We start from the raw sequence: 23,419 nt of genomic DNA, 5'->3' as shown, positions 1-23,419 counted from the left end.
GTAGGAGCAAAGTGACCTAATGACAGGGACGTGTTTAATGGGTTAAAGGGTCAGTCCCACGTAGGAGCAAAGTGACCTAATGACAGTGACGTGTTTAATGGGTTAACAGGTCAGTCCCACGTAGGGGCAAAGTGACCTAATGACAGGGATGTGTGTAATGGGTTAAAGGGTCAGTCCCACGTAGGGGCAAAGTGACCTAATGACAGGGACGTGTTTAATGGGTTAACAGGTCAGTGACACTTTGGTCATAGGAGGAACCCTTGGGAAAAAAACAGTCAAAGTTCAGAGAAAACAAGATTCCCAGTTTCATGAGATAAACGTAACTTTATTTTTTAATTTGACAAATTCGAACACACGTCACGAACATATTCAGCGTCCCGAGGCAGAACGTATATATACACGCAAGATATTTTTCACTAGGATTCCTCTTAAAAGGGTTAATTTAACCACTCTGGCATTGGTTAAGAGAACTGGCTAGTTGACTATGTAAACAAGATGGAAAACAAAAACAATTAAAAAAAGTTAGCCATGAACTTTGTATGTTAGTTAATGCATAAGGCTTATGGTCCGCAATGACCCATGATCCTCTCTGCTCAGCAAACATTTGCACACTCTCTTTCTAGAACAATGATCCATGAAGTACAGTAGTGACCTGTTAACTGATCCGATTATCCTGGGAGTAAAGGATTCTGGGAGATCGTGTGACTTCACCCACTTCACAGCTAAAAGAAGAAGGGACAAGTCCCAGAAGCCTTTGTGTTGAGATATTGGCCAGTTCCCACATACATACAAGCACATGGATTTATAGCTAAATTCAACTTTGTTCCCTAAACACATTTTTATTTTAACAATGACTAAAGATAAAGGACTTTGTGCGTTTACGGCTCTGGGAGGGAGTTTGATCCAGACCTGGTGTATCTCCACAAATGTAAAAGCAAACATTCCTTTTTTTTCCGGTGGATTAGTTATACGGGTTTTCAGGTTACCAATTTTGCTCCCAAAAGGGCCCGGAGTAATGGTTGCTAGCCAATCGGGAAGTGAATGGGTTAATAAGAGCCGGGTGTTTGATTGTCTGTGGGGGGTGTTTGTGAAGGTGATTGTGTTTATTATGTGTCTGGAAGTGATTGTGTATACTGGGGGAGTGTGTGTGTATAGGTATATATGCGAGTGTGTAGGGAGGCGACGGTGTGCGTGTGCCAGTTATATAGACCTGTTAATCGTGAGCGCATAACTTTGCACAGCTCTGGCACCTCTGGTTATATACAGTTAATTCGACCCCCACACAGACAGTCGGAGTACTCTATCTGACAAGGCGTCGTATGGGAGAGCGCCCGCAGACTGATCATCAAACATTCCCAACAATAACCCGGTTACCTGGATCCGCCGCGCTGGGATATCACACTGCAATGAAAAGCAATCACATATACAACACCTTTCCCACACGAGGTAACGCGTCTCCGGTCACAAGGTGTTTAATCGCTGACCAAATCTTACAGAAATCCCCCACAATGCACAGCACACTCGGCCTGCAGATTAGGGGCTGAGGAGAGGATGCAGCGAAGATTGCAATGCATAGTGGCGGCCATCTTTAGGAAGCCCAGTTTCTCGGAAACACCGAAAACGATTTGAACGCTTTCCCAAAAAGCGGAGAGCGCGCTAACAAACACCAGCGGCTGGTGACTTAACCCCTTCCCTGCCAGTTCTAGCTACGCATTGCAATGTATTACTGTGCAGAGCAATGTATAAAAGGGGATCATGCCATTTAAATGCTGTGTACAAGGAATTAAAGAACCCCTAGAAATGTTTCTTATTGCGTGCGTGCGCACGTGTACACACACACACACACACATACACGAAAGGTTGAAACGAAATATCTAAAGTTTTAATAAACAATATTTTCTTATTTCAAAACCTGTGTGTGTGTGTATGTGTGTGCGCATGTGTGTGTGCACGCGTGTATATATATATATATATAACATATACATACACACAGATTTTTCCTCAGCCATAAGGCAGCTTGTGCAATTTTGGCAGCCGAGGGGTTAATGAGGGCAGAGTGTGAGAGAAGGTGTTACATGGGAGAGTGCTCAACATTAGTATGTGTTGCTAAGTGGGACATGCCAAGGTGATAAGAGGGGGAGGGAGTGTTATAAGCAGACTGCATGGCTTCTAACAGCTTCGAGCCTCTATAAATACTTAACGAGGTGAGGGAAGTTAGGCGGTGAGAGCCCTAAAATAGTCAGAGCCCAGAGGCCCGCGGGACCCGGAGAATCCAAACCGACAGCTGGCCATGCTGAAGCGCCAGGGCTCTACCCACAATGCATGGCTGCTGGCCTAAATTCATTAGGATGAGCCTGCGTAGCTGCAAAATAACGCCAGGTTTAACCCACGCCGCTGCCGGCAAAAGAGAGGTCTGGTGACGGCCATCTTTGTATGTCGCATGCAGGGACAGCTTTTTGAAACTCAAGGCGTTTTATTTTTCCTGCGTATTTGAAAGCAGCTCGGTTATAGATATATTTGCAGCCATCTTGTTTCTGACATACCGTGTGTCTGTAAGCGGGAGGGCGGCCATCTTTGTTTCTGACACTCTGTTTATTAATTTTTCTGGTCAGCCCTGCTGAGCAATGCGTTGCAGGCACCTCTGGTAGCCATTAGGGGCCCAAAAAATATCCCTACAAAATTTGCAGTCAAATCCTTCACCTCTTACCCACCCGACAAATACCCTCGGCTGTTACCCACCCGACAAATACCCTCGGCTGTTACCCACCCGACAAATACCCTCGGCTGTTACCCACCCGACAAATACCCTCGGCTGTTACCCACCCGACAAATACCCTCGGCTGTTACTAACTCGACAAATACCCTCAGCTGTTAGTTACCCAACAAATACCCTTTACTGTAGCTGTTAGTAACCCTAATAGTAATATATCCGGTGAGATGTACAAAAATTTAATTGCTCCCCGTCCCCGATTGCTGCGGCCTTGTGATCAGTACAGCTTTTTTACCCCCCCCCCCCCCCCCCTCCCGGCATACCCCCCCACCTGCCCCCTTAGAAGCAGCGTTTGCTGTGTCCTCTGTGGGGTTTGTCCTTGTGCTTTTTGTCAGTATGATTTGGAACATAAAACCTATCTAGGAATTGCCGGCGTTCCTGTGTTTCATACAGACGCCTGCGTATAGGTGCCGCCGTACCCACCGCGCCCTACACCAAGCGGTGACGGGATGTACCCGGCAGAGCGGGACTTTGCAGAAGTATTTACATTGTGCGAGAGATGCCGCTCCGACTCCCGGACTCCCGTTCTATCCGTGCAATAACGCTCTCCGCGGGGGGCCGGTGAGGAAGGAAGTCTGGTTACAGCTGTATACATATTTCATGCATCACAAGCAATGCGACGTACATTCATTATATTCGGGTTGTAAATAGGGGCTGCGGGCACCGTGGCGGATACACAGATTACGTCCTGGGCCCCTAATCCCGAATGGAGGATGCATATGAAGTTATGCGATTTAAGCGACTCCACATTAAACAATGGCAACTGTCTGAGAAAGCTATGAAGTTACCGTGCGATGTATAGGGTATTATATATGGCGGCCCTGTACAGCAAACGTGCTGGTCACAAACCACCGGGATTGCAGCCACGTGATTGGGGTAACCACCACCTCCGACGCAGAAATGTACAGTCCCAGTCTCCCCGTAAAGCAACGTTCGTGCGGGGCGCCTACGGGTAAGAGAAGCAAAACTATTCAACAATTTTAACCCCCCCAAATGGCACAGAATATGTTAAATGGCTGAGTGCTCTCGCTTCATGACCTGTGCTGCTATGTGGGGCTGAACCTTTATATCGTTCCTCATGATATTGGCTATTCTGGATGGTGTTGGTGAGATGCCGGGATTAAGCAGAATTCTGCCTCTGGCCGGGGGAGGGGGGGGGGATTGAAATGAGCTGGTAGAAAGTATTGAGGCTTCATCAGGACTAAGCGGGTGTTTCACAGAGAGGGAACCAAGATAAGAAAGGGGGGGGGGGGAAGCAGTGAGAAGAGATGGGCTAGGAAAGCAGTGAGAAGAGATGGGCTAGGAAAGCAGTGAGAAGAGAGGGCTAGGAAAGCAGAGGAGAATACATTTAAGCCCTTGAACACTTCTTTGAAATGTACTGTAGCTGCACAATAGCTACACAGAATACAGTAGTTAAGATAGCATTGCTTACGGTCTGAAGGCAGCTATGTTTGAATGCGTTAGTGAGACTGCGGCATGTGGAGATTCCGCACTCTGCAGCCACTATGCTTCTACAAACCATGCTATTGTGTAAGATACTGTGTGCAGAAAACATGTTCATAGTGTCCCAGGGGAGACGGGAACCGGAGGTATTGCGTAAGAATATCAACACGCCGCAACCTCTCCGATTCACACAGTGTCCTACAAAACAACACAAGTTCCAAGATGGCTCCTCAAGCATTGCAATCTCAGAAGTCTGATCTTCTATTTAATTTGGGCCGCTCTTTCCGTGTAATTATTTTGTTACGGTTGAATTTGAGAAGATAGGGCACAGTCCTCTCTAAATCCTCCCTCCCACCCCATGCTTAGGGTGAGTAGGGCCTACCGGCACTAAAAGGGATGACAGCCCGAGAATCCAACGATGTCCCTCAACCCACATATAGAGCTCTCTACCAGTGATGTTGATGACCAAGAAACACCCAATATCCATGAGAATGACGGACAACCTCTCCATCACTCACAAGGAGAGGAAAGAAAGCCAAACAGATAACTGTTTACACCCTCCCTCCCTCTCCCGGCCACGTTCTTCCTTCCCCTCCTTTATTCGATTTCCAGTAGCAGGTCTTCTCCCTCCAGGTGCATGTCTACTTTCACGTAGATTTTCTTGATGGTCCCAGACACTGGAGAGTTGACCAAGGTCTCCATCTTCATGGCGCTGAGCACGCAGAGAGGCTGGCCCTTCTTGATCAGGTCCCCCTCCTTCACCTTAATGTCGATGACCTTGCCTGGCATCGGGGCGCCGATCTGACCCTTCACATCCTTCAAGGCTTTGGGGTGGAAGTGCATCTCCTAGAAGGAGAACAAAGTTGTGAAGGATTGAACATAACAAGAGAGATCTGGGCGCCCCAGGTCATCATTACAGAAGAAATGAAGTGATCCGTAAATAGGGAGAGGGACACCAACTGTACAAACAAAACAAGTTGAACTTTCAAATGAGCAACATTACTTCCTTAACTCCCTCCCCGCCAACAGAGGAAGACTGCCCCCCCCCTCCCCTCAATCATTCTCTTCTCAACAGAGCGAGACTACTCTCTCAACTCCACCCATAGGAAAGAGACTGCCCCCCGCCCCACATAGGAGTGGGAATGTACCCTTAATCTCCAAAACTGCAAATCTGCCCCATACAAGCGTGATTCGGTGAAATATCCCCCTTCACCATCCCCAACAGAGCAAAACTGGCTCCCTAAATGCCCCAATAGGGGAGAATACTTCCTCAATCCCCCCTCGCAGCGGAACTGCCCCCAGCACTCTCACACAGAGAAACCCCACCTGGTCCCAATGGAGTAGATCACCCCTCCGTGGAATGAGACTGGCACTTCATCCCAAAAGGAATCAAACTTCTTTAAACCCCAACTGAAGCGGATCAATGAGCATGTCCCACAACTGAGCCAGACTCCCTCCCTTTGCCCCACCAAACTGAATCCAACCCTGAGTTCTCCTCTCTGAATAACCTCCAGTAAGTAGCATGGGCACTGGTCTTCAATGTCTTACCTTCATAGCTTGTGTGTCTTTGACCAGGAGGGATCGGAGTTGACCATTGAGTTCAAAGAAGACCTCCCTCTGACCAGCCTTGTTAAGATCACCCAGGGCAAGAGCTTTGATGTGCAAAGTTTTCCCTCTTTCTAGTTCCACCTGAGAAACACAGACAAATAAAACTGGTACTATACAGATAACCAATTAACCTTAACATAACTTCACGTCTCCACTATACGGCACAGTCAATAACCATACCAGCCATCCAGTTCCATGTGCATGTTGCCCAGGCATTATTACGCTCTACACTACAATCTATTATTTCTCTCCCATTTGGAAAATCTAAATGGCTACCAAATCAGCTTTGGTTCCGCAAGGCCAATAGGAAGCGGCAACATCATTATGGGGATGCAGCTTCCTATTGGATGACCCTCGGTGGCCGTCTTCGAATATCCAAGAAGATCAACGGCAACAATGTCAGGAACAAAGGCCCCCGGATTGCTATCCCACGGTTCGTCTCGTCTCCCTTGCTCAAAACTCATTGATGGCTTCCCATTAAATTGCACATTAACTATAAAACTGTCATCTCCTTCAAGGCTCCTTTGAAGAGCCAACAAACCACTTCAAAACTTTGGTTTCATCTTTTTGAATGTCAGCTTGAACTTGAAACCAGACACAGAAGGGTTACACTGTAGGTTAGGGCGTGGGAGAGGCAGTATCTACCCATCAAAGTATTTTTACCATCCCACTACGTACCTCAAACTCCTCTGCAATCTTGGGTCCCTCGAGGAAGAGCCGGGTGTTAAGACACTCAACGGGGCCAAACTGAGAGCAGAAATCCTTGTACTCCTCGAAGACTTTGGGGTACATAGCGGCTGACATGACATCTTCTGGGGTAATATCATCGTATTTGCTCTGCAGATCCTTCTCCAGGTTGGAGAAGTCCAAGGAGGGCAGCGTGGCCCCTGGGCGACCTTCAATACGTGGATGGTCTTTTAGTACCTGTGAGTGATGGTATAATGTAATGTATAATTATAATGTAACTGCGCATCTGCTAGCCCATCCCAATCAACATGATCCACTCTATAATTATGTTGAGTATCTCCATACATTGGTAATGAACATGCTGCACTGCACAATGATGCTGAATATCTTTGTACACTCCCTATACTGTATAATGATGATGTGTGTGTGTGTGTGTGTGTGTGTGGGGGGGGGGTAAAGGAGCAAGTTGTGTAAAGAAGTGAAGGTCGGATGGGCAGTAGTGGGTGTTTTCTCCTGGACAGCAGCCCTTACCTTGGAGCGGAAAGGCTCTGGGAAGCCCCCATAAGGGATCCCTACGTAGCCCTGCAGATATTCCACCACGGACAGTGGGAAGGAAAGTTCGTCTGCCATGGTCTCCACCTGCTCGCGTGACAAGCCGTTATGCACCATGAACTGAGCCAAGTCCCCAACGATCTTAGAGGAGGGTGTTACCTGGTGGAGAGAGATGGGTGGACATACTCAGAAAGTACTGTATAGTCATGGGTGTAAAGGTTCTTACAGATACTTTGAGTATATCGGGTAATGTATTGTGCATCACCAAATGAGCCTGGTACTCCATTATCTTAGAGGAATGGGTCATCTAGAAGGACCGACAGATGGAACTGCTCAGAAAGCAGCTGGGTGATGAATAGGAGAAATAGATGCCTAGAATTTGGAGAAATCTATTGTGCAAAATGAACTCATCTTAAAAAGTGGAAGCACCTGTAGCCTAGACAGGTGGTCATTATGCATCATAAACTGACCAAGCGGGTATTGTGACAAAACAGATAGATGAACATGCTCAAAAAAAACTTGGGTGTGAATCTTCTAAAGTTTACTTAACTGGCAAGGTGTGTTGTACAACTGATTCAGGTACCCCATTATCTTGTAGGATGGGGCCACTTGGAAGAATCTATCGAGTTAGGGCCTTGGCAATAGGTGGTAAAGTATTATAGCTTAGATACTTAGAGAGAGACCTATCATATAAGATCTGCTATGCAACATCGATGAAGCCAAATCCTCCATGATCTGGGAGAAAGAACAGGGTCAACTTGTTAGGGCAGAAGGATGGATGGACATGCTCAGGCAGGATTTAAGTAATGAGCCAAAAGGCTCAGAGATTTACTTAGCATGAAACTCATCTGCCCCATCTCATCTCGCCATTTCCCCTAAACTCCATGAGAACGTAGTCCCTACTTTGGCTTGCTGGGTATCCATATGATTTATCAGTGCCATAGCGTCTCATCTGTCCCAATGGATCAACACACAGAAAATGAGGGCAGATAAGGACCGCTTCACACACCCAATTTGCCTTTCCATTGGCTATAAAGCCCCAGACCCATTTGACCCCTGACATACACATATTTACTAGACTGTTTGATGTTCTTTACCTCCATTACTTCTGTAGGAGTTTGTTCCAGCAAATAACTTTGTTGAACGATTCTCTCACGTATCTTCCGAGCCACCCCTACCAACTATAGAACATTATCCCTCACACCACGCTTCTCTCTCACCCCCCACCGCCCTCCTTGCTTTCTCAACCCCCTCCCCCCCACACCACCCTCCTCTCTCCCTCCCCAAATCTCCCAACTAAAACCTCCTCAGCCACCCCCCCAACTGCCACACCGCCTCCTCCTTATCCTGGGTCTTAATCTACACAGGTGTAGGACTGGCCACTCTGCTCGTCTATCATTGCGCCTTCCCAAGCGACTAGCAACGGCAGCCAATTAATCTAACATCGGAAGCTGTCAGCGTATGTTAATTACAATGAATTATAATATACAGGCACTGGTATTTTCAATTTAGTCTACATATTTATTGTAAATACTATCTTCAATCAATGTTCAGTAGTATGTTCCGTGTGCTGTGTCTCTGCAGCCCAGCTTTCCCCTCCTGGGACACCATTAATGGAGCTGTCTGTGACCGGGCCACCAGGTGAAACCAGGAGGAGGTAAGGCTGACTGTACTGGAAATGTTCTACACAGAATTAGAACAGATATGATGGTATATTCAGGTTGGCTTTTGATCCTCATCAGTGATCTAGGTAGAAAGTAATATATTAAATATGGTATAAAGCTTTAAATCCGATATCGGGGTTTCAGTCCTTGCCAGTTGTCTGCTGGAAGCAGAAGTTTAGGTTTTAAAGCATTTTGGAGAATGGACAAACAAAGCTGAAAATTGGTCCGTAGAAGAGAAGATTGTGATGTCGACCAATTCTGTTGCTGCAGAATTAACACCATCAGATAGGGTGGTGAGGTTACACAGTATAGAAGATGGACAGACAATGTTTGTCTGAATGGACAGACCAGATTCCTATCTGCGCTCGATATAGAAAGGGTGAGTTCAGATAAGATGAATAATGGGTGATTACGTTGGCAAACGGCCTCATGAGACATTTATGTAGAAGGTCAGTTTAGATGTACAGTTCAGAGTGACCAATGACCCATATGCACTGTTCATGCAGAATTAATAACATAAAAAAGTGTATTTATTCCCTACAAGCATTTAGAATGGACACAACAGGTCATATACAAGGAAAGGTTGACCAATAGCCCTTATGAGCATTGATGCAGAATTAAGACCATCAGATAGGGTGGTGAGGTTTTGTAGTTTGTAGAATGGACAGGCCAGGATGGTCAATGGTTACCATCCTCTTCCCATGTAGAAGATGGTGTACAGTTAGGCTGTAAGGCTTAAGTTGTCCAATCATGGCCTTATGAGCTATCCATGCAGAAGGTCAGATAAGATGTAAAGTTTAGGCAGACCAGTGGCGGTTTACTTTGATCACCGACCCTTATGAAACACCAATGTAGGATCAGGATCATCATATAGGCTGTTGATTCTCTATTAGCAAACAGAATATGCACTAGGTTGGCCAATCCAAGTAGTAGATACGAGAAGGTGTAAGGTTAACGGTGCACGAGCCATTGATGCAAAATTAGCAATATTATATATATATATATATATATATATATATATATATATATATATATATATATATATATAGTGTGTGTGAGAATAGACAGCCCATGTTGGTCAATGGTTCTTAGCAACCTTATATATAGATGAGGCTATCGTGATTAAAGTTGATCAAATATGGCTTTATCAGCCATCCATGTCGAAGATCAGATAAGCCGTAAAGTTTAGGTAGACCAGCGGTGTTTTTATGAGCTGGTGATACAGAATTAGAAACATCAGACAAGGGTGTCCTTTCTCTAGAAACAAACGAAATGAACTCACAAGGTTAACCAATGTTCTAAACAGCCATTCATGCACAAATATGTGCCTGTATTTTATGTTGAAAATGTAAGTGTATTTCCACTAGTTTTAATAGATAAATAGTTTTGAATTACCCTGGTGTGCACTATATCTGATTTCTCTCCACATCCTACGACACACGACCCCTGCATACCCCGAGGGATATCCCCACACTGAAGGAAGACCTGCTCATTGAAAACACATTTGCCACTGTTTTGGAGATGGCTTTATTTGTTTGAAAGAACGTGAGTTTAAAATCTAAAGACCCCTCCAGCACAGAAATTGGTTTCTACGTTATCACATTATATTAATTATTTGCTTCTCTACATATATCCCACGTATTGCGCTCCCCTATCGTTCACCAACGCTTCACCAAGAGGGAACATCAAGGACCGTTCCCAAGAAAGGGTTGTTAGAGCTGCATATTTATTATTGTGTATTCACTCTATCACCAACTGAATCATGTATCATCACTGCATATCACTTTATTGCACTTATTGTTATTTCCTCACAAGGAACGCCGTTTTTATTATCTTTTCACTACACAAATGGGAGTTCAGTTAGGCTATCAGCCTTCCATGCAGAAATAGTTAGGGTGTAAGTTTTAGGTTCACCAACGATCAACTAGACACAAAGAATAGACAACCTATCTGATGTTCCTAATTCTGCATAAGTCTACAGAATATACACACAAGGCTAGCCTATGGTTCTCATCACCCGTCCATGCTCTCGTGAGAAGGGGAGGGTTACCTTGATGACATCTCCCAGGATCTTGTTGGCCTCAGCGTATGCCTTCTTCACCTCCTTGAACTTGTTGCCCAGCCCCATGCTGTGGGCCTGGAAGTGGAGGTTGGTATACTGGCCCCCGGGGATCTCGTTCTCATACACATCCGCATTGCCGGACTTCATGGTCGCCGTGCAGTCGAAGGCAGCGTAGAGACCACGGGCTACCTCCCAGTACTCGCTGTAATCAAACACCTTCTCCAGCTGGATCCCTGAGGAGAGCGAGGACCAGGCATTAAAGCAGAGATCAACATGGGCATTCCTCACAAGGGCCATACATCATATTGGTGTCTTAAGACACCTTTTTAGCTAAAGGTGTCCTGACCTCACAAGCCTCTCCTAAATATGTCACATCTCAAACCTCATAAGTCTCTTCTACCAAAACATTTCGTTTATTTTAAAAGATAAAAGCTGACACAACGCATAGTGTAATATTGCCATATATATATTTTAACAAATTACCTGAGGTAATGCTCTGAAAATGATAATGTAAAAGCCCTTATTACTGACAGTCGGACAGGTCCTGTTGGGAGCCACGTGACCTAGCACGGCCAATGACATTGCAACGCTCTGCTGTAACCCGATTGCGTGCACTAATCCTGCAGCACATTTTCGCTCTGCGCGGGAGAAACAAACACCACAACCCCAACGCGTTCCGTGAACTCACTTCACCTGGATGGTAGTAGTTTGCTATTTAAAAGGAGCTTGACCTGACCGGTTACTCCATTGCATACTCCCACCGGACATCCAAAACAAACAAACTATTAATCGTGCTCCCATTCCCGGCTGAAGTGGAGGTAATCCATGAAACGTGGTGGGGTAGTAGTGACTGTATCCAGCTCCCGACCATTGGGACACCTCATTGTGAGACCACAAGTCTCCGTGGAGAGATGCAATTAGATGACAGCAGAGTGAACGCTCCGTTGCCGACATCGAGCAGAGGCTGGGCCCTGCCCACTGCTGTAGGACGGTACGGTGGGTGGCAAGGCATCCATTCCCATTTATCAGTGATAATATAAAAGCACTTATCTATAGCCATAGCCTTGGGAATTTATGGCACTATATATATATATATATATATATATATATATATATATATATATATATATATACATATATATATATGACATATATATATATATATATGACAATATATTACACGAGATGATGCTGGTTTACTCTATATAGGGGGAACAAAATCAGCCCATCTACCTGAATTGGATTGGGGTGTTTGTTGGACATTTAAAAGGAATTGTGAAGTGTTGTGTGTGTTACACTTTACAGCATGTTGTGTAAGAAGTTTGGCGCTCTTAAATAAGCCAACATATCCCCCGTACTGTATGTCTCAGCTAATAAAGCCGGATTGTTTTAAACTGTACCCAATATGTAGTCAATGTGAGGTTCCATTGGTTGCTAAGCACGTGGGGAGAGTCGCAAGTGGTTCCATCCTGAGAAAGGTCCAAACGGAGAACCGAAATCTTATATCTGGCTTAATAAATATTTAGCCCTATTTCAGTGTGAGTGCCGCCTACTATAAACACATCTATTTACAGTCACACGCACACGCACACACACACGCACACGCGTTAATGGTTTACACAGGTTAATCTGTCAGTACCCACAACCGTGACAGTTAACTCTTTCAGTAACAAGCAAGCTTCAGGCGTCCCCGGCACTGACGCAATGAGCAGACCCCTAACCACGCAGCATGCTGCCGCCGCCCCCCCTCATTGCCCTGTGCCAGGCTCTTAACACAGGGTAAGGTGCCAGCTGCTAATCACTGCTTAAGAGGCAGAGCTCCCAAGGCACATGTAACAATGGTAATTTGTTGCTTTTAAAGCCCAGACAGCCTGCCAAGGAGAATGCTAGCGAGAGCACAGGGGGCCGCTTAATAGAACTGGCAGAGAGATCCAGGGAGGATTCTCTACAGTAATCCGGAGGGTAGGACTTAAAGGAAGGAAATGTGCACAGAGATACTCAGCAAACACACAGCGCTGTATAATGATGCCATCAGTGTATAGATATATTCAGCATTATTATACACGGTGGTGTGTTCATTATCCGTGTACAGAGCGTGTTCATTATCCGTGTATAGACACACTCAGTATTATGTTAGCATGGTGTGTTCATCATCAATCATCAGTGTACAAAGATACTCAGCATCATTATACAGTGCAGCAAGTGCTTTATCAGTGTATTGACACTCAGCATCATAAGGCGATGGGCCCAGTGATCATGCTGGCGGCGCGTGCACAGGTAACAGCCGCGATCTGCAGTCTAGGCGGAGCAATGGGGTGCGCGGTGGAGCGCGGCCGGGGGGGAGGGGGGTGCGGCCATGACGTCAAAGCCTTCACAAAGCAGCACAAAATACTTCACTGCCATTGGTCTATGCTATCTGCCCTTCCATTGGCTGCCCGCCGACCATGTGATCATGTCGCTGCACAGAAAAACGAAATTCTTGTCTTACCTGCCAGCGGATGCGCCATTGTGATATGTGAGCGCTCGCGCACACATCTACTGGGGCCTGCCCCATAGAGGGCTGTACCTGGTGTGTGGCGCGCAGCCTAAGCCACTGGGGACCTACCTTACTCTGTGCAGCGAGTTCTTTATCAGTGTATTGAGATACTCAGCATCATCATACTTTGCAGCGAGTTCTTTATCAGTGTATTGAGATACTCAGCATCATTATACTGTGCAGCGAGTTCTTTATCAGTGTATTGAGATACTCAACATCATTATACAGTCACAATCACCATGGAGTAGGCTGGTCACCTACCCGTGTCTTGGTCCGTGCCCTTGGCACATGCCACGAGGGCTCCCATGCTGGGCTGAGAGGTCATCCCAGACATGGAGTCGACCGCCACGTCCACAATGTCTGCCCCGGCCTTTGCACACGCGAGCATGGAGGCCACGCCTGCCCCTGCTGTGTCGTGTGTGTGCACGTGGATAGGGACGTCGGGGAACTTGTCCCGCAGGGAGCGGATCAGCATGTCTGAGGCCTTGGGCGTCAGCAAACCGGCCATGTCCTAGGGGTAGAGGAGAGAGGGGGAGTCACATGCAGAGGGGCCAACAAATTATTAGTCACACTGAAGGGGTTTCTACTGTTAGGGCTTTGAGATTCGGTTGCTCACTCATCGAGCACCCCTAAGACCTGCCCTCTCATTGAGCACCCCCAAGACTTGCCCTCTCGTCGAGCACCCCCAAGACTTGCTCTCATCGAGCACCCCCAAGTTTTGCCTTCTCATCGAGCACCCCCAAGAGCTGCCCTCTCATCGAGCACCCCCAAGAGCTGCCCTCTCATCGAGCACCCCCAAGAGCTGCCCTCTCATCGAGCACCCCCAAGACCTGCCCTCTCATCGAGCACCCCCAAGACCTGCCCTCTCATCGAGCACCCCCAAGACCTGCCCTCTCATCGAGCACCCCCAAGACCTGCCCTCTCATCGAGCACCCCCAAGACCTGCCCTCTCATCGAGCACCCCCAAGACCTGCCCTCTCATCGAGCACCCCCAAGACCTGCCCTCTCATCGAGCACCCCCAAGACCTGCCCTCTCATCGAGCACCCCCAAGACCTGCCCTCTCATCGAGCACCCCCAAGACCTGCCCTCTCATCGAGCACCCCCAGGACCTGCCCTCTCATCGAGCACCCCCCAAGACCTGCCCTCTCATCGAGCACCCCCAAGACCTGCCCTCTCATCGAGCACCCCCAAGACCTGCCCTCTCATCGAGCACCCCCAAGACCTGCCCTCTCATCGAGCACCCCCAAGACCTGCCCTCTCATCGAGCACCCCCAAGACCTGCCCTCTCATCGAGCACCCCCAAGACCTGCCCTCTCATCGAGCACCCCCAAGACCTGCCCTCTCATCGAGCACCCCCAAGACCTGCCCTCTCATCGAGCACCCCCAAGACCTGCCCTCTCATCGAGCACCCCCAAGACCTGCCCTCTCATCGAGCACCCCCAAGACCTGCCCTCTCATCGAGCACCCCCAAGACCTGCCCTCTCATCGAGCACCCCCAAGACCTGCCCTCTCATCGAGCACCCCCAAGACCTGCCCTCTCATCGAGCACCCCCAAGACCTTCCCTCTCATCGAGCACCCCCAAGACCTGCCCTCTCATCGAGCACCCCCAAGACCTGCCCTCTCATCGAGCACCCCCAAGACCTGCCCTCTCATCGAGCACCCCCCAAGACCTGCCCTCTCATCGAGCACCCCCAAGACCTGCCCTCTCATCGAGCACCCCCAAGACCTGCCCTCTCATTGAGCACCCCCAAGACCTGCCCTCTCATCGAGCACCCCCATGACCTGCCCTCTCATCGAGCACCCCCAAGACCTGCCTTCTCATTGAGCACCCCCAAGACCTGCCCTCTCATCGAGCACCCCCATGACCTGCCCCTTCCTCGCAAACCTCCCAGAGCTGCTCACTACGATAAAGAAGATTTATCTCCCGCCGTCAGTTAGACCAAGCTTTCCAGGTCAAGCTTCGGCACACATCTCAGACGATACCTTGATACACAGGATGTGGGTTCCAGCTTTCACCAGCTCCTCTGCCAGCTTCATGTAATAGTCCAGTGTGTACTTGGTGCGAGTGGGGTCTGCAACATCGCCAGTGTAGGAAATGGCCGCTTCTACCACGCCGCCAGCCTTGCCTGCCGCCTCCATGCCCAGGATCATATTGGGAAGGTAGTTCAGGGAATCGAAGACCCTGAAGATATCCATCCCATTCTCCGCAGCTACCTCGCAAAACCTGGGGGAGGAAAAAGAGGTGGATGTGTCCACTTACTGGCTTGGACTGGAGTTGCCATGAGGTGAACACATTCTGCCATATAATCCTTCCTATAACACTTTGAAGGCATGCAGTACTGCCAGCCTACTTCCAGATCAGCAGCAGATGGTAGTCCAGTCCTGGATTTTCAAGCTTTTGTTCTATTTTGCATAAAAACTCAGGACTGCAGTTAACCTGAGCACACTTGGAAAACAAGAACTGGATCCAAATGTCCTGATGACGTGGAGCTGCATTGACAATGGGTAAAACCCATTGTTGTATTGGGTACAGTAACTGTAATCGCCATGATAAGAGTTCCCGGCGCTAGAGATAATGTCCAAGATACCGTAATCCAAATGAATAGTCTCAGATAGGGGCTTCTTAGGATTGGTAGATGGAATTTAAAAGTTCCAGGTAGGTGGTGGTTTCCTTACCGATGTCCACAGTGATTCTATAGAAACAGAAAAGAAACACACCAATTGCGCAGTATGCAACAGCTCTTGCCCCTAACCAGAACAATGGACATAGAAACCCCACTTACAAGATGTTAGCTTGTTCATACAGGGGAGAGAATCTGTACTGATGTCTTCACTTCAACACGATAGTTCACGGATCCCACGTGACCGGCCGCGGTGATTCTTCCTTCCATAAGGCAATTCGCACTCACAGGGAAAGCGGATACAGCATACCCATAAACAACAAATAAGGTGAGTATCGTTCGTACATCAAGATGATGTTAAACAAGCATTTTTTGGGATATTGTTACCCAAACACCACGTGGAAGCCGGATCAGATGTCCTCACATGGAGGTGAGTATGGAGTCTCTGAAAGTTCTTTCTCCCATAAACGAATCAACACGTGTGCAGCTCTCCCATAGAATGCTGCTTCAAAGTAGAGCTCCACGCCAGCTGAAATCCTCTCTCTCCCCTCCGTTCAGACCCTTCCGGGTTAGTGACGTCACCGCGGGGTTCTCGCCGATATTGGCGCCGATTTCACTGGGTCAGCTCGCCGTAGTAGGACAGTACAGTTGAAGGCAATACTGTTAGTAGCTTTTCCAACGCGTTTCGAAACCCGTGGGTTTCTTCATCAGGGTATATTGAAGCAGCATTCTATGGGAGAGCTGCATACGTGTTGATTCGTTTATGGGAGAAAGAACTTTCAGAGACTCCATACTCACCTAAGCAGGGACCTGTGTCCGAGGAACCAGCTTCCATATCCATGTGAGGACATCTGATCCGGCTTCCACGTGGTGTTTGGGTAACAATATCCCAAAAAATGCTTGTTTAACATCATCTTGATGTACGTACGATACTCACCTTATTTATTGTTTATGTCATTATAATTTTTAATGCACCATGAGCCTTGTGCGCTGTGTTCTTTCTGTTTTTATCTGTTGGCTTTAGGGGGTTCCTGAGCCCTCCCTATACCGCAGCTGCAGACGCTCTGATTTGTTCATTTAAGGTCACGTATTTTACCTTATATATTCATCACCTCACTTACAACATTAGTTGCGCACTTTTTCTTTATCTATTCACAGCATACCCATGCAGGAAGGGAAGGTAGACACAGATGGTGTAATACGTAATACACTTTATTTAAAAATTAAAAACACAAACTACCCACACTTACAAAAAATGGGGGATAGTGCTGTGACTCACGGATGCCGTCCGCAACCTGTCAACGGCCTGATCAGCAATTGGAGAGACCTACTGGATGTCAGTGCCCGCAGCTCACGAACCGATGACGTCAGCGGTGCAGGGCGCTCTCACAGCGTCAGGCTGACTACAGTGGCTGGAACGGCTCAAAACACTAAGCTCCTCCTCCCTACGCGTTTCGTGACTCTGCGTCACTTCCACTCCTCCCCTGAGGAAGTGACGCAGAGTCACGAAACGTGTAGAAGGGAGGAGCTTAGTGTTTTGAGCCGGTCTAGCCACCGTAGTCGGCCTGACGCTGTGAGAGCGCCCTGCACCGCTGACGTCATCGGTTCGTGAGCTGCGGGCACTGACATCCAGTAGGTCTCTCCAATTGCTGATCAGGCTGTTGACAGGTTGCGGACGGCATCCGTGAGTCACAGCACTATCCCCCATTTATTGTAAGTGTGGGTAGTTTGTGTTTTTAATTCTTAAATAAAGTGTATTACACCATCTGTGTCTACCTTCCCTTCCCGCATGGGTATGCTGTATCCGCTTTCCCTGTGAGTGCGCATTGCCTTATGGAAGGAAGAATCACCGCGGCCGGTCACGTGGGATCCGTGAACTATCGTGTTGAAGTGAAGACATCAGTACAGATTCTCTCCCCTGTATGAACAAGCTAACATCTTGTAAGTGGGGTTTCTATGTCCATTGTTCTGGTTAGGGGCAAGAGCTGTTGCATACGGCGCAATTGGTGTGTTTCTTTTCTGTTTCTATAGAATCACTGTGGACATCGTTAAGGAAACCACCACCTACCTGGAACTTTGTTTACATTCCATCTACCAATCCTAAGAAGCCCCTATCTGAGACTATTCATTTGGATTACGGTATCTTGGACATTATCTCTAGCGCCGGGAACTCTTATTTTGTATTTTCACTTTTGTTAACAGGTTTGGAATTGTCTGTTTTAATAGTCCCCTTGGCAGCTCCAATCACCACCACCCAAGTGGTTATTATCACTCACTTATTTGTGTATTTATATCACGTTCACTTTGATGTAGGTTAGCGCTTGTAGTGGGTATTATTATCGTCGTTTGTGTAACTGTATTCACCATGTTGGGTAAGACAGGGTCCACCACCTGGTTTCTCCTGTCCGTTCCTTAAAAAGCTGTGTTTAACATCTTGTACCTGTAGGCGTTACAATATTGGAATTGCACATGCAAGAAAGAACTGTAAGTGTGCCCCTTTTTGCGTCTTCCCTTGCTCTTTAGCTTGTCTCCTTTTCAGGTGTCCAAGAAGAAAATGAAGATGCGTTTGAGTATATCGAAGGTTTTGAGAGATCTCTTTGTAGATGCATAATTCACAACTCTCTTCTTCATGTGTCTTGTAGGATTAAGATCTCACAAGTCCCTTCTTCTGGAGTATGTAGGATTAAGATCTCACAAGTCCCTTCTTCTGGAGTATGTAGGATTAAGGTCTCACAAGTCCCTTCTTCAGGAGTATGTAGGATTAAGATCTCACAAGTCCCTTCTTCAGGAATACGGTAGGATTCAGATCTGACAAGTCTGTTCATAACGTGACTCTTTTTCATGTCTTCTGTAGGCTACAGAGCGCACGTCTTCCTGTGAGGTCTGAATCCTACAGGATACCTGAAGAGGAGACTTGTGTGGTCTGAATCCTATAGGATACCTGAAGTCTTGTGAAGTCTGAATCCTACAGGATATCTGAAGAGGAGACTTGTAAGATCTGAATCCTACAGGATACTTGAAGAGGAGACTTGTGAGGTCCTTATCTTCCAGGACTCCTGAAGAAGACTCATAACTTGTAAACGTACAACAGCCCTGAAAGAAAATCCTAAATCTGTTCCCGCCGGCGGTTCTCCGTGCCCGCTCAGCACTCACTTGAACACAGCATTATCGGGGTAGTTGGTGTACCCCACGGCGTTGGCCCCTCTCAGCAGCATCTGGAAGGGGATATTAGGGATGAGCTCCCTTAGCTCCTGCAGGCGTCTCCAGGGACATTCGTACAGGAAGCGCATGGCCACGTCAAAGGTGGCACCTGGGAGGAACGGAGGAACAGATCACTCGGGGGAAGGCACGGACTAACCCCCCTGATGGCACAGGGGTCTGTCTTGAACTGTAATATCATAAGGACTCGTAAGTACAGTATCAGAATGTGTGCACTGGGATTCTGTCACGTCACCCAGAGGTCACGCTACACAGGAGGAACCTGCTTGCAACATACAAATGAGGACACAGAGTGTTGCATTTAGATTGCTTTTTGTGTTACCCCCGGAGATTTTCTCTGCTGCATTACACAGCCGGCAGTGCTAAGCCTGCATCACAATGCTGTATCTATGACCAAGCTCAAACTGGTGAATCCAAACTGGTGAAACCAAAAAGCTGTCCCTGAGCTGGTCTACCAATTGTGCACTTCCCTGTCACCGGCTTAGCTGTGCACGTAACACAGCAGGGAAAAGCTGTAGGGAATATCCATATAGAAAATGAATAGGAAGTAAAAAGTAACACGCATGTGTCTCCATTGGCATGTCATTACCCAGAATCCTTGTCTCCAGCATAACCTCTGTGACGTTATAATAGGGTGAATGAGGCATGTTTGGGGGACCTGTGCATGGGATGCAGATCGAGCATCTTTTTTATTTTGCCATCACCTAAATCAGCCTTAAGGTTAATGCGAAGCCCAAACCCCAGAATCCCCACACGCCGCGGCCTCGCCCACACTCGCCGCGGCCTCGCCCACACTCGCCGCGGCCTCGCCCACACTCGCCGCGGCCTCGCCCACACTCGCCGCGGCCTCGCCCACACTCGCCGCGGCCTCGCCCACACTCGCCGCGGCCTCGCCCACACTCGCCGCGGCCTCGCCCACACTCGCCGCGGCCTCGCCCACACTCGCCGCGGCCTCGCCCACACTCGCCGCGGCCTCGCCCCTCACCTCCCCAGTTCTCCAGGCTAAAGAGGTTGCTGAAGTTGTGCGAGACGAAGGGGGCGATCTTCTTGAGGTCGTGGGTCCGAACGCGGGTGGCGAGCAGGGACTGATGGGCGTCTCGGAAAGTGGTGTCCATGAGAAGCAGGCCGCGATGCTGGCGTATGGCCCGTGCAAAGCCCTCGGGACCCTCCCGGAGGAGGACATCCCTAAAACCGGGAGGGGGATCATCTGGGTAAGAGTGGAGGGGGGGGGGGGGGGGGAGATAATAATTCACTCAGATTGTATGGGACAGTTATACCATTCTTCCCAATCTTATCTTATCCAAGGGTACGTCTTCCTGATCTCCGTGTATTAGGAAAAGGTGAGGGGTATATGTCCCTGATGTCTGTGTATTAGGAGGCGGTGAGGGGTATGTGGCCTAATGTCTGTGTATTAGGAGGGGGTAGCAGCAACATGTCCCTGATGTCTATGTACAGTATTAGGAGGAAGTGAAAGGTACGTGTCCCTTATGTATGTGTATTAGAAGGAGGTGAGAGGTATATGTCCCTGATGTCTTTGTATTAGGAGGTGTGATGTACGTGTCCCTGATGTCTGTGTATTAGGAGGGTGCAAAAGGTACGTGTCCCTGATGTCTTTGTATTGGGAGGGGGCAAAAGGTACGTGTCCCTGATGTCTTTGTATTGGGAGGGGGCAGGAGGTACGTGTCCCTGATGTCTTTGTATTGGGAGGGGGCAGGAGGTACGTGTCCCTGATGTCTTTGTATTGGGAGGGGGCAGGAGGTATGTGTCCCTGATGTCTGTGTATTGGGAGGGGGCAGAAGGTACGTGCCCCTGATGTCTTTGTATTGGGAGGGGGCACGAGGTATGTGTCCCTGATGTCTGTGTATTGGGAGGGGGCAGGAGGTATGTGTCCCTGATGTCTTTGTATTGGGAGGGGGCAGGAGGTATGTGTCCCTGATGTCTGTGTATTGGGAGGGGGCAGGAGGTATGTGTCCCTGATGTCTGTGTATTGGGAGGGGGCAGGAGGTATGTGTCCCTGATGTCTGTGTATTGGGAGGGGGCAGGAGGTACGTGTCCCTGATGTCTTTGTATTGGGAGGGGGCAGGAGGTACGTGTCCCTGATGTCTTTGTATTGGGAGGGGGCAAAAGGTACGTGTCCCTGATGTCTTTGTATTGGGAGGGGGCTGGAGGTACGTGTCCCTGATGTCTTTGTATTGGGAGGGGGCAGGAGGTATGTGTCCCTGATGTCTTTGTATTGGGAGGGGGCAGGAGGTACGTGCCCTTGATGTCTGTGTATTGGGAGGGGGCAGAAGGTACGTGTCCCTGATGTCTTTGTATTGGGAGGGGGCACGAGGTATGTGTCCCTGATGTCTGTGTATTGGGAGGGGGCAGGAGGTATGTGTCCCTGATGTCTTTGTATTGGGAGGGGGCAGGAGGTATGTGTCCCTGATGTCTGTGTATTGGGAGGGGGCAGGAGGTACGTGTCCCTGATGTCTGTGTATTGGGAGGGGGCAGGAGGTATGTGTCCCTGATGTCTTTGTATTGGGAGGGGGCAAAAGGTACGTGTCCCTGATGTCTTTGTATTGGGAGGGGGCTGGAGGTACGTGTCCCTGATGTCTTTGTATTGGGAGGGGGCAGGAGGTACGTGTCCCTGATGTCTTTGTATTGGGAGGGGGCAGGAGGTATGTGTCCCTGATGTCTGTGTATTGGGAGGGGGCAGAAGGTACGTGTCCCTGATGTCTTTGTATTGGGAGGGGGCACGAGGTATGTGTCCCTGATGTATGTGTATTGGGAGGTGGCAGGAGGTATGTGTCCCTGATGTCTTTGTATTGGGAGGGGGCAGGAGGTATGTGTCCCTGATGTCTGTGTATTGGGAGGGGGCACGAGGTATGTGTCCCTGATGTCTTTGTATTGGGATGGGGCAGGAGGTATGTGTCCCTGATGTCTGTGTATTGGGAGGGGGCAGGAGGTACGTGTCCCTGATGTCTGTGTATTGGGAGGGGGCAGGAGGTACGTGTCCCTGATGTCTGTGTATTGGGAGGGGGCAGGAGGTACGTGTCCCCGATGTCTTTGTATTGGGAGGGGGCAGGAGGTATGTGTCCCTGATGTCTGTGTATTGGGAGGGGGCAGGAGGTATGTGTCCCTGATGTCTTTGTATTGGGAGGGGGCAGGAGGTCTGTGTCCCTGATGTCTTTGTATTGGGAGGGGGCAGGAGGTACGTGTCCCTGATGTCTGTGTATTGGGAGGGGGCAGGAGGTACGTGTCCCTGATGTCTTTGTATTGGGAGGGGGCAGGAAGTACGTGTCCCTGATGTCTTTGTATTGGGAGGGGGCAGGAGGTACGTGTCCCTGATGTCTTTGTATTGGGAGGGGGCAGGAGGTACGTGTCCCTGATGTCTGTGTATTGGGAGGGGGCAGGAGGTACGTGTCCCTGATGTCTTTGTATTGGGAGGGGGCAGAAGGTACGTGTCCCTGATGTCTGTGTATTGGGAGGGGGCTGGAGGTACGTGTCCCTGATGTCTTTGTATTGGGAGGGGGCAGGAGGTACGTGTCCCTGATGTCTTTGTATTGGGAGGGGGCAGGAGGTATGTGTCCCTGATGTCTGTGTATTGGGAGGGGGCAGAAGGTACGTGTCCCTGATGTCTTTGTATTGGGAGGGGGCACGAGGTATGTGTCCCTGATGTCTGTGTATTGGGAGGGGGCAGGAGGTATGTGTCCCTGATGTCTTTGTATTGGGAGGGGGCAGGAGGTATGTGTCCCTGATGTCTGTGTATTGGGAGGGGGCACGAGGTATGTGTCCCTGATGTCTTTGTATTGGGATGGGGCAGGAGGTATGTGTCCCTGATGTCTGTGTATTGGGAGGGGGCAGGAGGTACGTGTCCCTGATGTCTGTGTATTGGGAGGGGGCAGGAGGTACGTGTCCCTGATGTCTGTGTATTGGGAGGGGGCAGGAGGTACGTGTCCCTGATGTCTTTGTATTGGGAGGGGGCAGGAGGTATGTGTCCCTGATGTCTGTGTATTGGGAGGGGGCAGGAGGTATGTGTCCCTGATGTCTTTGTATTGGGAGGGGGCAGGAGGTATGTGTCCCTGATGTCTTTGTATTGGGAGGGGGCAGGAGGTACGTGTCCCTGATGTCTGTGTATTGGGAGGGGGCAGGAAGTACGTGTCCCTGATGTCTTTGTATTGGGAGGGGGCAGGAGGTACGTGTCCCTGATGTCTTTGTATTGGGAGGGGGCAGGAGGTACGTGTCCCTGATGTCTGTGTATTGGGAGGGGGCA

At 48.8% G+C, this 23,419-nt stretch overlaps 1 protein-coding gene across 1 annotated transcript in view; it reads right to left on the bottom strand.

Annotated features, from left to right (window-relative positions):
- Positions 1 to 304: 304 nt before the first annotated feature.
- PC (pyruvate carboxylase) overlaps positions 305 to 23,419 on the bottom strand; it is a 60,794-nt gene continuing 37,679 nt past the window's right edge. The window contains 9 exon segments of the mRNA XM_075569382.1: positions 305 to 5,059; positions 5,762 to 5,902; positions 6,500 to 6,745; positions 7,040 to 7,219; positions 10,775 to 11,019; positions 13,584 to 13,833; positions 15,308 to 15,548; positions 19,099 to 19,255; positions 20,150 to 20,371. Of these exon segments, the coding sequence (XP_075425497.1) occupies positions 4,811 to 5,059; positions 5,762 to 5,902; positions 6,500 to 6,745; positions 7,040 to 7,219; positions 10,775 to 11,019; positions 13,584 to 13,833; positions 15,308 to 15,548; positions 19,099 to 19,255; positions 20,150 to 20,371 (1,931 nt within the window). The 3' untranslated portion in view covers positions 305 to 4,810.

This window comes from Ascaphus truei, chromosome 14 (assembly GCF_040206685.1).
Source record: "Ascaphus truei isolate aAscTru1 chromosome 14, aAscTru1.hap1, whole genome shotgun sequence".
NCBI lineage: Eukaryota > Metazoa > Chordata > Amphibia > Anura > Ascaphidae > Ascaphus > Ascaphus truei.
The sequence above is the reverse complement of the archived record's forward strand: the minus strand, read 5'-3'. Positions and strand labels throughout refer to the sequence as shown.